Source organism: Phalaenopsis equestris, unplaced genomic scaffold (genome assembly GCF_001263595.1).
Source record: "Phalaenopsis equestris unplaced genomic scaffold, ASM126359v1 Scaffold234359, whole genome shotgun sequence".
NCBI lineage: Eukaryota > Viridiplantae > Streptophyta > Magnoliopsida > Asparagales > Orchidaceae > Phalaenopsis > Phalaenopsis equestris.
Genome location: NW_018252277.1, coordinates 6,967 through 21,381, shown reverse-complemented (window position 1 = coordinate 21,381; position 14,415 = coordinate 6,967). Strand labels below are relative to the sequence as shown.

At 37.7% G+C, this 14,415-nt stretch overlaps 1 protein-coding gene across 3 annotated transcripts in view; it reads right to left on the bottom strand.

Annotated features, from left to right (window-relative positions):
* LOC110038925 (uncharacterized lipoprotein syc1174_c-like) overlaps positions 1 to 12,342 on the bottom strand; it is a 49,418-nt gene extending 37,076 nt beyond the window's left edge. For all 3 annotated transcript variants that reach the window (XR_002295468.1, XM_020743852.1, XM_020743851.1), the window contains exons 1-4: positions 12,044 to 12,342; positions 11,821 to 11,955; positions 6,878 to 6,994; positions 1,547 to 1,675 (exon numbers count right to left, since the gene is read on the bottom strand). Coding sequence is in view for 2 of the 3 variants with exons in the window: in XM_020743852.1 (XP_020599511.1) it covers positions 1,547 to 1,675; positions 6,878 to 6,994; positions 11,821 to 11,955; positions 12,044 to 12,193 (531 nt within the window). In the remaining variant the exon portion in view is untranslated. The remainder of the gene's footprint in view (positions 1 to 1,546; positions 1,676 to 6,877; positions 6,995 to 11,820; positions 11,956 to 12,043) is intronic.
* Between the last annotated feature and the right edge of the window lie 2,073 nt (positions 12,343 to 14,415).

Below are 14,415 nucleotides of genomic sequence, written 5' to 3'. Positions count from 1 at the left end.
ATTTTGCCGCAAAGCAAGTAGCCTTTTAAGTGGTTTGTTGGTTGATGGAACTTGAAATCTTCTAGAAGCGTTTTAAATGTACAAAGAAAAGCGAGTCCGATATGATTAAAAAGTATGATCAATATTCAACATATATTTCAAACATAATGCTCCTGCAGATGCTTATCAGTTGTTAAATGAATAGAATCATAAGCTTACATAAAGTAATGCAAAACAATAAGTATGATCCTAAATATGTAGGGTGAGGGGTATGGGGAAGGCTAACTTATCAGTTTTACCACTTTTTGTGAAGAGTTTAATCTAAAAGCTTGAACGCATAATGTCTAGATCTAAGCGAAGACAATTAAATCATTGCTCCACCCACCCTCACACATGATGCAAATGCAAATAAGAATTTGATACCTAAAATATATTCAATTTGCATCTGCAGTTCGCAAAAAATGCAGAAGTTTACATCATGTGCTCGTATATGAATGTTCCATGACGATAATTAGAAAAAATTCAATACTGATATTTATAACTCTTCATACATTATTCTTTACAACTTGAAGTATCAACATTTTATATGCCAGTACGTTATACTATGAACTTTTGTTTTGCTAATAAAATGACGGAGTCACTAAAAATAATTAAAATTTCAATCAAATTAAACCGAGCAGCAAGTTCCTAAACTGGCTATAAATAAATTTTAAGTAAAACATAAGTTCATAATTGCTCCAAATTGATATGAAACACTTCCAAAAAGTGTAGACAAACAAGTAAATACAGCCTTATGCAAATTTACATGGGTTTGTGTACATGTGGATACTTTTTCACTAGAAGTTGTAAAACTTTTCCCTGTGATTTTGATTTTACACCAGTTCTTTCCTTCCCTAATTTGACTTCGAGTCAAAGAAATTTCATTCAGAATTGGCTCAAAACCGGTGGCCTTCCAGCAAAGCTAGTTTAATTAAAAAATTAATTTATTTCCCAAGATAAGTTCAAGTTGAACTAAAATCAACGATTTAAAATTCCATTCTGGCTTGGTTTAATTAAATTTTGATTAGCTGCCCTTCATTATTATTATTCCAGTTTTAATAAATTGGAATTACCTAAGATGACATTTTTCTAGCATTTCTTGGTCTAACAGAGCTTGAATAGAGTGACGTAAAATCTGCATGAAAGGAAAAACAGGAATAGCGCTAAAAAATTGATATTGACGATTATTAGCACCTAAGAAACAAAAAAAAAAAAAAAACACCGAGACTTTACATTGAATTTCTCTTTTCTTTGTTTGATTGTTGAAAGTTTTACATACATACCACTCAGTTCCCATGTCTTTGCATAACTAACACCTTCGCTATGCACGAAAAAGGTGTATTTCACATTTTAAAAGTTGAAATTATGATATTTTTTATGTGATACAAAAGATTTGGGTCTATAAATGTAAAAGTAAAATTTAAGTGTTAGATATGAAAATTCATAGGAATGGAGTGGCATGTATGTAAATGCCCCTTTATCTTTTCATCTTCGGCATTTATTATCCAAAAAAGAGTCATAAGTGCACCTCCAAAGGAAAGTCGGTGACAATATATTCCAGGACCGGCAAGCCTAATGAAGCCCTTGATGCATCCGCAACTTGTCGATGACGAATCTGCAGCTCTTCCTCCATTCCAGCATCAAGAACCAGACCTATCTATGTTAATTGATGAAATTTTTGTAAGAGAACATCAAAATATCGATTTTATGAAATCAACTTAACAAGAAAAAATAAATAAACATCTTCCGTCAGTAACCAACTTCACATATCATATGCCTTAGTGGCTAACTCTATAGTGGCTAACTCTAAAAAAAAAAAAAGATATATGCAGTTAGCTCAAGCATTAGTTGTAGGAGTCTCAAAAGTTGAAGCTACACGTCAGCTCGACCCGAACTCGACTTGAAATTTGGGTTTAGGTTGAATCGAATAAATTTTTAGTCAAGTTTGGATTAGGAATCTTAACAGGTTTAATTTTTTTGGGTCAGGTTCAGGTCGACCCACCAACCTAAAATTGACCCAAAACATACCGCTAACCCAAAATTAACTCAAAATCAGTCTGTCAACTCGAGATTGATTTGAAATCGATTCGAATTTAGCCCAAATAACTGTTGTTTTATGTTAAACGGGTTATATGGGCCGATTCGGGCTGGACATTCTACACCGTTTAATATTTGAGTTAGGTCAATTTTGGGTAAGACCACCACTAGTGACAGCACTAATTATTTGCAGCAAGTATTTAGGTTCAACTAATTGGTAGAACCTAGTACAAAAAGTTCAATCACTAAGGTCTTTTGTTTGGCAACAAACAATTTAGAAACATAATCCATTAACTTGATAATTTAGGTTGGTGAACTTGAGGAAAAGAACATCACAACCCATTCGACAATCAAAGGTATGATGGTCCAACTGAAGAAGTCTTTAAGGGAAAAAATGGCTAAGTTTTGGGAGGACTTGATGGGGGAGCTCCAGAAGGTACGAAGAGCCCATGAAGACGAGATGAGCAGCGTATGTGCTAGCTTGGAGGAGATGCGTGAATTCATTTCGCTATGCAAGAGGGCACTAGCGATGCCCGCCAACCATCATACCTTCGAAGTCAAGCGTATCTAAGTACCAAAACCTAAGAGTTTTGGGGGAGCTCACAATGCAAAGGAAGTAGATAACTTCCTATGGGGACTCTGTCAATACTTTGGAGTGATGGGGATTACAGATGAAGGTGCAAGAATTCAATTTGCTACTCTTTATCTTTCAGACATCGTTATGCTGTGGTGGAGAAGAAGAAGAGAAGATATTGAGAAAGGTATGTGCACATTTCTACCTTTGATGACTTTAAAAGGGAGTTAAAGAGATTATTCTACCTGAAAACACAGGATGAGGCTAGAGCCAGATTACGAAGGCTCAAGCAAACGGGATCGATTCAGGAATATATTAAGGAGTTTACGGATCTGGTCTTGAAATTCCTAACATGTCTGACAATGATGCTTTGTTCAATTTCATGGATGGACTCCAACAGTGGGCGAAGACTGAGCTTAGGAGGCGTAGAGCGCAAAATCTCGCTATTGTCGTCGCCGACGCGGAAAGCTTGGTTGATTACACAAAGGAGTCTACAAAACTAAGGGAAAAGAAGAGCAATTATGTCAAAAGTGGGGGAGAAAATGATCAATACAAGGAAGAGACCCGTCGCAAATCAACCCCAACCAAGGCAAAAGATAAGGGAAAGCCTAACAACAACAACAAAACTAAACCACATAACAACTTCTTCATTTATGGAGGAACTCATTGGGCAACCGATTGCCCTAAGAAGAAGGCTCAAAACTCTCTCCTATCAAGTCATCAAGAGGAAGAATGAAGCAATATGGAAGCACAAGTGGGAACAATGCAATTGCTTAACGTGATACATTCCTCACCAAACGCCCCGGCAAAAGGACTTTTTTATATCAATTTTGCATAAAATTTAACACACACAGATATATATATATATATATATATAATATTGAAATAAAAAAGAATACAAAAAAGTTGTATGAGAGGAGGGTCCAATAGATGATGTCTTACTCATACGATACATGGTACAAATATATCCTAACAAAAAAATACAAAAAACTCAAAAAAAGGAAAACATGCAAAAACAAGTGTCTATGAACGAGGCAATTTAGACCTGCCTCTTCCTCTGGTTCTTGGAGCGGATCCAAATAGCAAACTCTGAAATGTTGTTCCATTGCCAGAAGTGACAAAGGTATCATTCATTAAGTTTCCAAACTGAACAGTGTCTTCAGCCTTCTTCCTCCGCCGAGAAGTGTAAACTTGTCATTTTTCTTCTGGAGACTGTTCAGTCTAATCCGTAGAAAGAAAGTCAGTTGCAGCGATGAGTTCCTGAGTTTGTGTAGGACAGTCTTCCAAAACTTGGGAAACACCTGCCCTCTCAACAGGTAGTTCTACCAACTGATTAATTGCAGTAAGATGGTTTGTGTTTGGCTCTAAATCTTCCTCATTAGTATTAGGAGACACATTTTTTGTCATCTGAATGTGAATATTCATTTCATCCTTATCTTCAGTCACCTCATAGAGGGGAGCGTGAGCACCCTCCACGGTAGGTAGAGCTTGAGAGGGTAGTATGTCCACTCCAGTAGAAGAAGGGGCAGTGACCGCGTCCTGCCATCTAGGGGCAACCACCTGACTCTCCTCCAACAAACGTTGACATTTTCCGAAACAATATCAGTAGACAAACCATTTTGCACCATATCCACCATGGGCATAGCAATAGGTATCACAAGAAGTGATGAAGAAGATATAACCTCCGCAGAAGAAACCGGAGGTGGGGCTACAATAGACCGAAGATGGTGATGCAACCGATAACAGGATGAAGAGCTATGATCAAACATTCCACAGTGAGAGCAGTATTGGGGATGAGGTCCCATCACAATCTTCTGCCAATAACCCTGATGAGAGGAGCCAATCCAAATCTCCCCTCGAAAGGGTTGAGTGATGTCACGCTCTACAAGCACACAAGCTTCAGATGGTCTGATTGTATCAAGCATGGGAGTATCGACCTTCAGCGGTTTCCCAAAAGCAGTTGTCAATGTATAAATTGTTTCATAATTGAAGAGATGCACCTTGAGCCCTGGAAAATTAACCCAACCCGGGATAATAAGATATTCCAATTTAGGATCAAAATCTACTGTCCATTTCAGAATTTTCATAAAGCGATTATCAATTTTGAGAACTTCTTGAGCAAAAAGTTGAGTATAATCTGCGTTATATGGAGTTAAATGAGAACGTGACGGTCATCTAGCGAACCAACTTTCCAACTCCCTGTGAGCTTAAGAGAATCGAAATGCTTTCTAATAATCTCAAGCTTGGGATTTCCATACAAAAATTTCCCAACAATAGTATATCTACATGCTGAAGCCAATATACTTGTTTCCTCATCTGTGAGAAACAAAGCGGGTTTGTCATTCTTTCTTCCCAGTATTTTAATGAAGGTGTAACCACCTCCAGATTCATGTGCATTGTGAAATTCTTGAGGGAAGAAACAGGAACGATCGCCTGCTCCGGGAGTAGAACCCCCGGAGACAGCCGCCGCATAACTCGAGGCCATTCCCCAAAACCGGAACCAGAAACAGGGAACGCAAATCTCGAAAGCAGACGAAAACGGCCACAGACTGCGACCAGGGAAGAAGGTTGCGACCGGAATATTGCAGCGTAGGTAGCAGACAAGAACGCAGTTTGCAACTGGGGACGAAAGCTCGGCCGACGCACTCGAATGCAGACGACAACGAAACAGACGACGACGGAGAACGACGCAGTCTGAGACGCAACCAAGGACGTGCGAGTCTGCGTCTGAAGCCTACAGAACAGTAGCACGGCGAGGAAGATGGAGTGAAAGTTGGAGGCTAACGCTGGGTTTCGCCATCGGGCGAAACCCTAGCAGAGGAATTCATACTAGTCTATATATATGTATATCTGTGTGTGTGTGTGTGTGTGTGTGTGTGTGTGTAATTATTCGAGCTAAATTTGAACCAAACACAAGCTGAAACTAACACACGAATTCAAATCAAATAAGACCACGAACACATTACTCATGAGCCAATTTCGAACAAAAAAATTTTCAAATGAGTTGAACATGAATAAACACTGAGCTTGCAAGTTCGGCTTATTTACACCCCCTAGTGACCCGTCTATGCATATAAACATTCAATATTGAAAGTAATAAATTACTAATCTAAGCATGAGACCTAGGGGTGTAAACAAGTCAAGCCGACTTGAGCTTGACTCAATTACAAGCTAACAAGCCAAGCTTATCAAACCTTGAGCTCGAGCTCAATCCAAATATAAAAATCAAGTGCTTATCGATCTCGAGTTCAAGCTAGAGGCTACTCGGCTCGTAGGCTTATCAAGTAGCTTGTAAGGTGGTACCATTGCAGTCGTAGATTTAGTGAACGGGCAGGGGAATGGTTGTGATGAGTTTAGGGGTGTCAAGAAGTACATTAAAGTTACTATCCTAACCATTTCGACTCCCAATAAAATCTAAAATATGTCGGCCTCACCTCAAGCTTTCGCCCAACACCCTCACTCGCCACACACTCTCACGGCTCGTCCTCTCTCAACTCTCGATAAAATCAATCTATAGTTTCCACCTTGTGTCGCCCCAAGATCACGCCCAATGCCCTCTCGATATAATAATTTGCTTCTATTCTCTCTTTCTCATTCTATTGCTCGCTTGCAACCTAAGGTTCACCATTGGGGTTGGGGATTTGTCCAAACTTAAGATGGGTGTAGAAGATAGGTTACAGTCAAAGAGAAAAGTGATGGAGTTGTGGGAGAGCTGGGTTAGGTTCCTGAAAGCATGTGAATGCTTCTTGGTCTAGGAGAACTCACTTTTTATGTGTGGAGTTGGGCCCTTCGGGATTTGTCCAAAATGGAACTAGGTGTCAGAGCTTGGTTGAATAGTTAAGGTGAAGAGAAATGGAGCAGTGCGAGAGCTGGTAGAGGCTCCTCGACGCCCTTGAGATTCTTTGGGGACGATAAATTAATTTTTTTATAGCCATTGTCATATCCCTTGTTCAAAATCAAAGCCTTAAATCAAGTTCAATATTAAGCCAAGATCGGGCTTTCGAGCCTTCAGCTCAAGTCAGAAAAAATTATCACGACCCAAGTTCGAGCTCAATATACGAACTCAAGCTCGAGCCAACCATATCTCTCATGAGCCGAGTCGAGCTCGACTTTTGGTGTGGTTCGAGCTCGCCTCGACTCATTTACAACCCTAATGAGACCTATGAAAGTTTGGGTACAATTACAAAAAAACAAGTTGCCATCAAGGCATCATAAAGCATGAGTCCGTTAATGTAGCTCGACATATACCTTGTTATGGTGAACAGGTTGAAGAGCCCAGTTTCCTTCAGCAAACCTATCAAGTGCATATCCCTCTACGTAGAGCGTATTTGGCATTGGCCAATACAGCATTGCTGCATTCAGAACCTGCCATTTTATCACAGAAAGATCTAAGAACATTTAGTCTAATAAATTCTATGAAATCAATATGAAGTATATTTTCTTGAATAATTTGTAGCAGTTGCAACAGTAACGAAAGAAAAATGAGAAAATGTTCATTTCAGTGAAGAAAAATGATTTAAATGCACGTATCAGTTCTATGAAGAAAGTCATCAAATTTTTAGTATAACGCTGGGTGAAAAGAAAAGAGCTTTATTTCTAGGAAGATTTACATACATACCACTTAATTTCCATGTACTTAAATATCTCACCTAAACTTCAATTTTCACATACATAACACCTTACCTATGCTTGGAATGAAGTATTTCACTTCTTAGAAGTTAAAATGGCGGTCTTTTTGATATGATATGAAAGAGTTGGGTGGCATTAATATAAAAAAGTAAAATTTACGTGTTAGATTTGCAAATTCATAGCATACTTCATATGTGGAAGCACACATTACTAAAAAGTTGACAAAGATACTTGAAATAATTATGTGGAAGTCCTATCAAAGGCTGGCTTGCTTAAAAAAAATAGGACAGCTTGTTAGGCTGAACATTAATGTATGTACAATCTAAATTGAAAATTAACAGATTTTTCCATGCAACAAACAGCTAAAAGGCAAGCTGACCATCATTTATCATTTCCAAGATAGTTCTTTGCTCCATTAGGCAGCCTATGAAGCCATAATGGGAAAATGTTAACATTTTCTCTTTTAATAGCTTAAACTCCGACTTAGAAATGGACGACAATAGCACTGCAAAAAGAAACCGACCATAAGAGATTTGCTTATTTACAATAAGGTTGATGTTTTCCTTAACCTTGAAGCATGTCCCTACTTCCAAGTTTTTCCAACTTAACATCACACATTGGTGAGGAAGACATTTTCTCATTCCTTTAATAATTTCTAAGAGAAATGTAGACGGTAAATGCCTTCTTTTGCACAAAACAAGGAAAATTTTACATAGTAGCGTACAATTCTTATTTATTTACATCTCACACCGAAGCTTTCGTATTTACATATATAACACATTGGTGCTTTAGCCCTATGTATGAAAATGTGTATTTCACTTTTAAATGTGATGATAGTACTATTTTTTATTTGATATTAAAGATTTGATTGCTATGTGTGTAAATACGAAAATTTAGGTAAGATACGTAAATACATAATAATTGTGTGCCGTGTATGTGAATTCCCCATCAAAATAATAGAATGATTAGCAATCAAGACCATTTTCAAGTTCTTCTGCAGGTTGACTTCAGCATTTCAAGTAAATAAAAAACAAATAATTAACAAGGAAACTGACAGAATTTGCTCATTGACTGATTAACCTGAATTCGGCCATCCTTCCAAAATCCCATGCAATTATAGTAAACAGTTTTCTACAAAAAAGTATTCAAACTAACCACAAATCCTCAAAATACCCCATCTTTAATGAATCTCTTTGTGCTAGTTCAAACCAAGAATGTGACATTGCTCCAGTGCGCCAAGATAGAGGCAAATGATTTCTATCATAATTTCTGTTGACAAGAAGAGTTAACACCACATGGAAAATTGATCAGATATGAATGGAGAAGGATTCTGTTATGGCGTCGCCTAGAGCAATTTAGTCTTTATTAGTCTAAGAGCAAGTTAGTACCACTGTATGCTTGACATTAAGCTTGACAATATGCTTGAGAGGATCGATCGGTTGTTACAGTATGCTTGACATTGAATTAGGCGTCTACTGCAACCTTGCTCGACAACTTCATGCAGCAGTAGAATGGATGCAGTAGAATGGATGCACGAATCCATCGGGCGATAGCCCTGATACCATATTTCAAAGAATAACATGGGTATTGAGGAATGAATTCATCGTCTTCATTACAGTAAAGGCAAGGTCATTAAATGACCTCAATGGAATATTCTAGTATCAAACTCTAGCCTATAACATGAATAACCTCAGTTGGTTATAAGTAATATACTCTCCACCTTGGTGTTATCAGAACAATTGATTATGCTCTCATGATTCAGTTATGGCTATATTTCAGGAAGAAGGCACTTCCTCAAACCCTTGGGAAGATCTTGTCAATCAGGAAGAATGAAAATCAGACAGTTAAATTAAGAATATTCTATAATTAGAAGCTTCCTTATTTCCAATATTTTTATGCTGATATATTTCCCTTTTAACTGAATATTTAGATTAGGAATATGTATTATTAAGTTACCTAAAATAAACTATATGCACTTTATTTTGTACCTAAAAAAGATTATAAGATTGTTATTTAATGGAATGAAAGCAAAGGGAAAAGAGCAATCGAGCCTATTCAGAATTCAGTCTATTATTCTCAAAACTTTGACATGGTATCAGAGCCTAAATTTTTACCCTGATCACTAGTAATCGTTGAAGAACCGTCAAAACACCCTTCCCGCCAACCTTCTTGCGGGAAGGGAAGAAGGTTGGCGGGAAGGGAGGAAGGTTTTTTCTACCCCACAACACTCAGATGGCCATGTCTTCTTTCGTCGTCTCGCTGGCGCGGGCAAATCTATCGTTCCGCTCGACCCTAAGTCTAATGTTCTTGAAACGCTTCTTCCACTCTGTCGTTCCCTCTTCCCTGCATCCTATTGGCATTGTCTCCTCCATGATCAGCGGTATCACGCGCCGTCGTCCGATACCTTATGCTTACGTGCAGCTCGTAGCTGGAGCCGACGCTGTCAGGCTCAACCAAATCCTTTGCAGAATCAATTGGTCAGATGACTCTCCCGACTGAGATGGCGCCTCTGTTCCCTGGCTGCGATTATGAGCACTGGCTCATCGTTATGGATAAGCCAGGCGGAGAGAACGCTACCAAAGAGCAGATGATAGATTGCTACGTCAAAACCCTAGCCAAGGTTGTTGGAAGTGAGGAGGAAGAGATAAAGAAAACTTACTTTGACTGCATGGAGACGTTGTCATGGATTTCTTCTACTTTGACCGCATGGCGTGAAAATCAGGGAACAAATCGTCATCTTCGTAGCAAGAAGAATCAATAGCATTTGGATCGTATAACATAACGTGGATCCTACTTGTCGGCAATGATCGATAGCATCTAGATCGTGTAATTGGAAGCGGATCTTTCTTGTGGCTATTATTCGAATTTCTGGACGACAGTGATAAAGGATTTCTTGCTTTTCTTTGCTTGAATCATGTTATGGTTCAGGAGTTATCTCTCAGGCTTCAACACTCTTAGGCTTCGACACTCTCAGACTTCGGCCTCTTAGGTTTCGGCACTCTCAGGCTTCGGCCTTTCGGGCTTCGGCATTTTTCAGGCTTCGGCATTTTTGGGCTTCGGCACTTTCAGACTTCAGCACTTTCAGGCTTCGGCACTTTTAGGGCTTTGGCACTTTTAGTCTTCGACACTCTTGGGCTTCGGCACTCTTGGGCTTCGGCACTCTTAGGCTTCGGCACTCTTAGGCTTCAGTCTTTCGGGTTTCGGCATTTGTAGCCTTTGGCATTTTTGGGCTTCAATAATTTTGGGTTTTGACACTTTTGGGCTTCGGCACTTTCAGGCTTTAGGCTTCGGTACTTTTGGACTTTTGCATTTTTGGGTTTCAACATCTTCGACACTTTGAGGCTTCGCCACTCACGACTTGAAAATTTTTTGTCCCGACAAAGTCATCAACTTATTGTTGGCAAATTGAAGTTTCATAATCAGTCAGCATTAATTTGAGGGGGGTGTCAATTAGAAAGAATGGAAATCAAACAGCTAAATTAAGAGTTTTCTATAATTAGAAGTTTCATTATTTCCAATGCAAAGAATGAAATATTATATTTGCACAGATATTTCCCTTTTAGCTGAATATTTATATTAGAAATAAGTATTATTAAGTTACCTACAATATATTATATGCACTTTATTTTGTACCTAAAATAGATTGTAATATTGTTATTTAATGGAATGAAAGCAAAGAAAAAAGGGCAATCGAGTCTATTCAGAATTCAGTCTATTATTCTCAAAACTTTGACAGATTTGCACCCTTCAAACCCCACAATGACTTCACTGTGAAGAATGACCTGCAGATAATTTTTTGAGGCGCATTTTTTTTAAAAAAGGGCAAAATTTATGCACCAAAACTTAAAAAGAGATCATATGGCTTAATTCTCCATTATTGAATCAACTAAATGGCCAAACTCCAATACAAAAGGATCAATTTTGTTTGGCACAAATGTTAAAAATGATGTGACTTGCCCCTCAGATGTGTGGTTCACCAGGTATCAAAAGACCCAAAATCAGCACAATAGCGTATAAATTCCCAGGTATCAAAAGACCCAAAATCACCAGGTATCAAAGACAAATGTTTCTGCCGGCGACGAGCTAACGTATAACCAGCATCTCACACTTTCGTTTGTTTTGATTTTCTTTTAATTAATCTCTAGTTGAAATGAAACGGTTTGTTTACCAACAAGCTATGTCGTATCATGACGGGATTCTCTCCTTTTCATTCCTGAGAAAACTTATCTCAACACTTCTTTGCTTTCAGGTTCGGCTATTGAGTTGAGTGTCGAAAGTCCTTACAAAAGGTTATAACCCTGGCTTTGACACTTAGTATATTGGCAAAAGATACGCAGAAAGCAAGCTCAATCTAAAGGAAGCCTGGTTTGAGAGCCTCGGCCGGACCCAAAACTCTTGATTAAAACCAAAGCAACCAGCTACAAACAATTCGCGACAAAAGGGTTAGGCCTTTCTTTCTTTCGAGCTCTACTAGTATCCATTTTTTACACTTTAAAGAAGATTCGTAAACTACTTTTGATAAGTACACCTTTCTTAATGAGATCTCAGGACCGAGAAATTACATTGGGATGCGAGATGAGGCAATCGGCCACCGAAGCCAGAGTTCGTGCAACTGGCAAAGCATCACCGGCGTAGCCACCAATAGTAGCCCCCACCCCCGTCGGAACCACCATTACCGTCGTATATGGCCTCTGATACTGCGGGGCCATCGCAACCAGTACATGGTCAAAATAAGATGAAAATGGCAGACAAACTCACCGGGAAATAAAGAGGTTTGGCTCTTGCCTTAGAAATGGGAAAAGCGGAGCAACTGAAGCGGAGCCGAGGAAGATTGGGATATCTAAAGGAGTTGGGACACGATGGAAGGCTGCAGACACCTCCCAAATTCATCCAACAGCAGGAAGATACTGCCATTGGAAAGAAGAGGGAAAACATTGGCGCAACCTTTAACTATAACAGAGAATGGCATAAACGACTTTTCAGCTATATGGTAAGAACGAATGTCGGAGCTAAGATCACGGTGGTCTATGGTCTATATCGGTTACCGATCTGTATGCAATAATTTTTTTACATCATGGTGCGTTGAGGATGTATTTTTGATGGGCCTAACTTTTTTTTTTTTTTTTTTATTGCATATTTCCGGTAGGTCACCGTGATTTATGGTGTAGATCGGCATCACATACATCTCTGCATGTGGTATCCGTATGCAATAATTTTTCAGATGGTAAAAAGTATTTGGTGTCCTTACCGAATATTTTCTTACATTAGGTATATTGACGGTAGAAACCCGATAAAATATTGCATCCGGAGCGCTGTGTGTCTGGACTTCGAAGAGATTTTGCCAATGGTGAGCCCGAATAAAACATAAAATAAGAAGTTTTAAAAATTTAATGCATGACTACGTCTGATCCAGTCTATTGCTTTGAAAGAAAAATCCTTCTTGCCGAATAAATTTTTATTTTCTTCTAACATCATTGGGTAGGTTTCACATAATAATTTTCTCAATCTCTCTCCCCCTTAATTAGAAATATTGATAATAAAATATGGCGGAAATTGTTAGATTTTTTAAATGAAGGTGATTGAATCTCAAAATAATGACAATAAGTTCAAAATGAATACGAGTTTGGATGTATTTGAAATGTCAACATTAATTTATGGTGTTATTGTGTTATTATTGAGGTGTTATTGTAATGTTATTTTATGACGTTATTGTAGTGTTATTATGATGTTATTGTGGGGTTATTGTGGTGTTATTGAGATGTTATTGTAGTGTTTTTTAGTGTTATTGAGGTATTATTTGAGTGGTATTGTCGTCATTCTATGGTGATATTCGACTAGTGTCATTATAGTGTTATTGCAGTATCATCATAGCATTATTCATGTTTTATCATGGCATTTTTTAGTGGTATTATGGCGGCTTTGTGGTGGTATTTGACTGGTGTTATTGTGGTCTTATTGTGATATTATTGATGTGTTATTGATGTGTTATTGTGATGTTATTGTGGTGCTATTTGAGGTGTTATTATGATGTTATTACAATATTTTTGTTGTGTTATTGAGATATTATTAATGTGTTTTTTGAGTGTTGTGGCAGCTTTGTGGTGATATTCGATTGATGTTATTGTGGTGTTATTTAAGTTGTTATTATGATGTTATTGCAATATTTTTTGTGTAATTGAGGTGTTCTTTAGGTGGTATTATGATGGTTTTGTGGTGATATTTGACTTGTGTTATTGTGGTGTTATTTGAGATGTTATTATGATGTTATTGCGATATTTTGTGATTTTACTGAGGTGTTATTAGAGTGGTTTTGTGGCATCATTGTGGTGGTATTTGACTGGTGTTATTGTCGAGTTATTGTGGTATTTTTGTGATGTTATTGAGGTATTATTGTGGTGTTATTATGATGTTATTGCGATATTTTTTTTTGTGTTATTGAGATCTTATTTGAGTAGTATTGTGGTAGTTCTGTGGTGGTATTTGACTGGTATTATTACGATATTATTATAGTGTGGGTTATTATTGTGGTGTTATTATGATATTATTTGGGGTATTATTATGTTGTTTTTATGGTGTTATTACAATATTATTATTGTATTGTGTTGTTATTGATGTGTTATTGTGTGATTATTGTTGTGTTATTGTAATATTTTTTTGTTATTGAGATGTTATTGAGGTACTATTGAGGTGTTATTTGTGTGGTGTTGTGGTTGCTTTGTGGTGGTATTATATTTGTGTTATTGTGGTGTTATTATGATGTTACTGCGGTGTTATTGTGGTATTATAGCGACATTTTTTAGTATCATTGAGGTTTTATTTGAGTACCATTGCAGTGGCTTTGTGGTGGTATTTGACATGTGTTATTGTGATGTTATTATAGTATTATTGTAGCATCTTTTGAGATATTATTGAGGTGTTATTTAAGTGGTATTGTGGCGCCTTTGTGGTGGCATTCGACTGGTAATATTATGGTGTTTTTGTGATGTTGTTATTGTGTTATACTGATATTATTAAGGTGTTATTTTGGTGTCATTGGAATATAAATTAAACAATCTTTGTCGTGTTGTCTTGGAGATCTACCTCCTTATCGATGATTGTAATGTGCATCGGAGTTAGAGATTCCACACCTTCTTTTATTGCTTGTTTTACTCATTCAA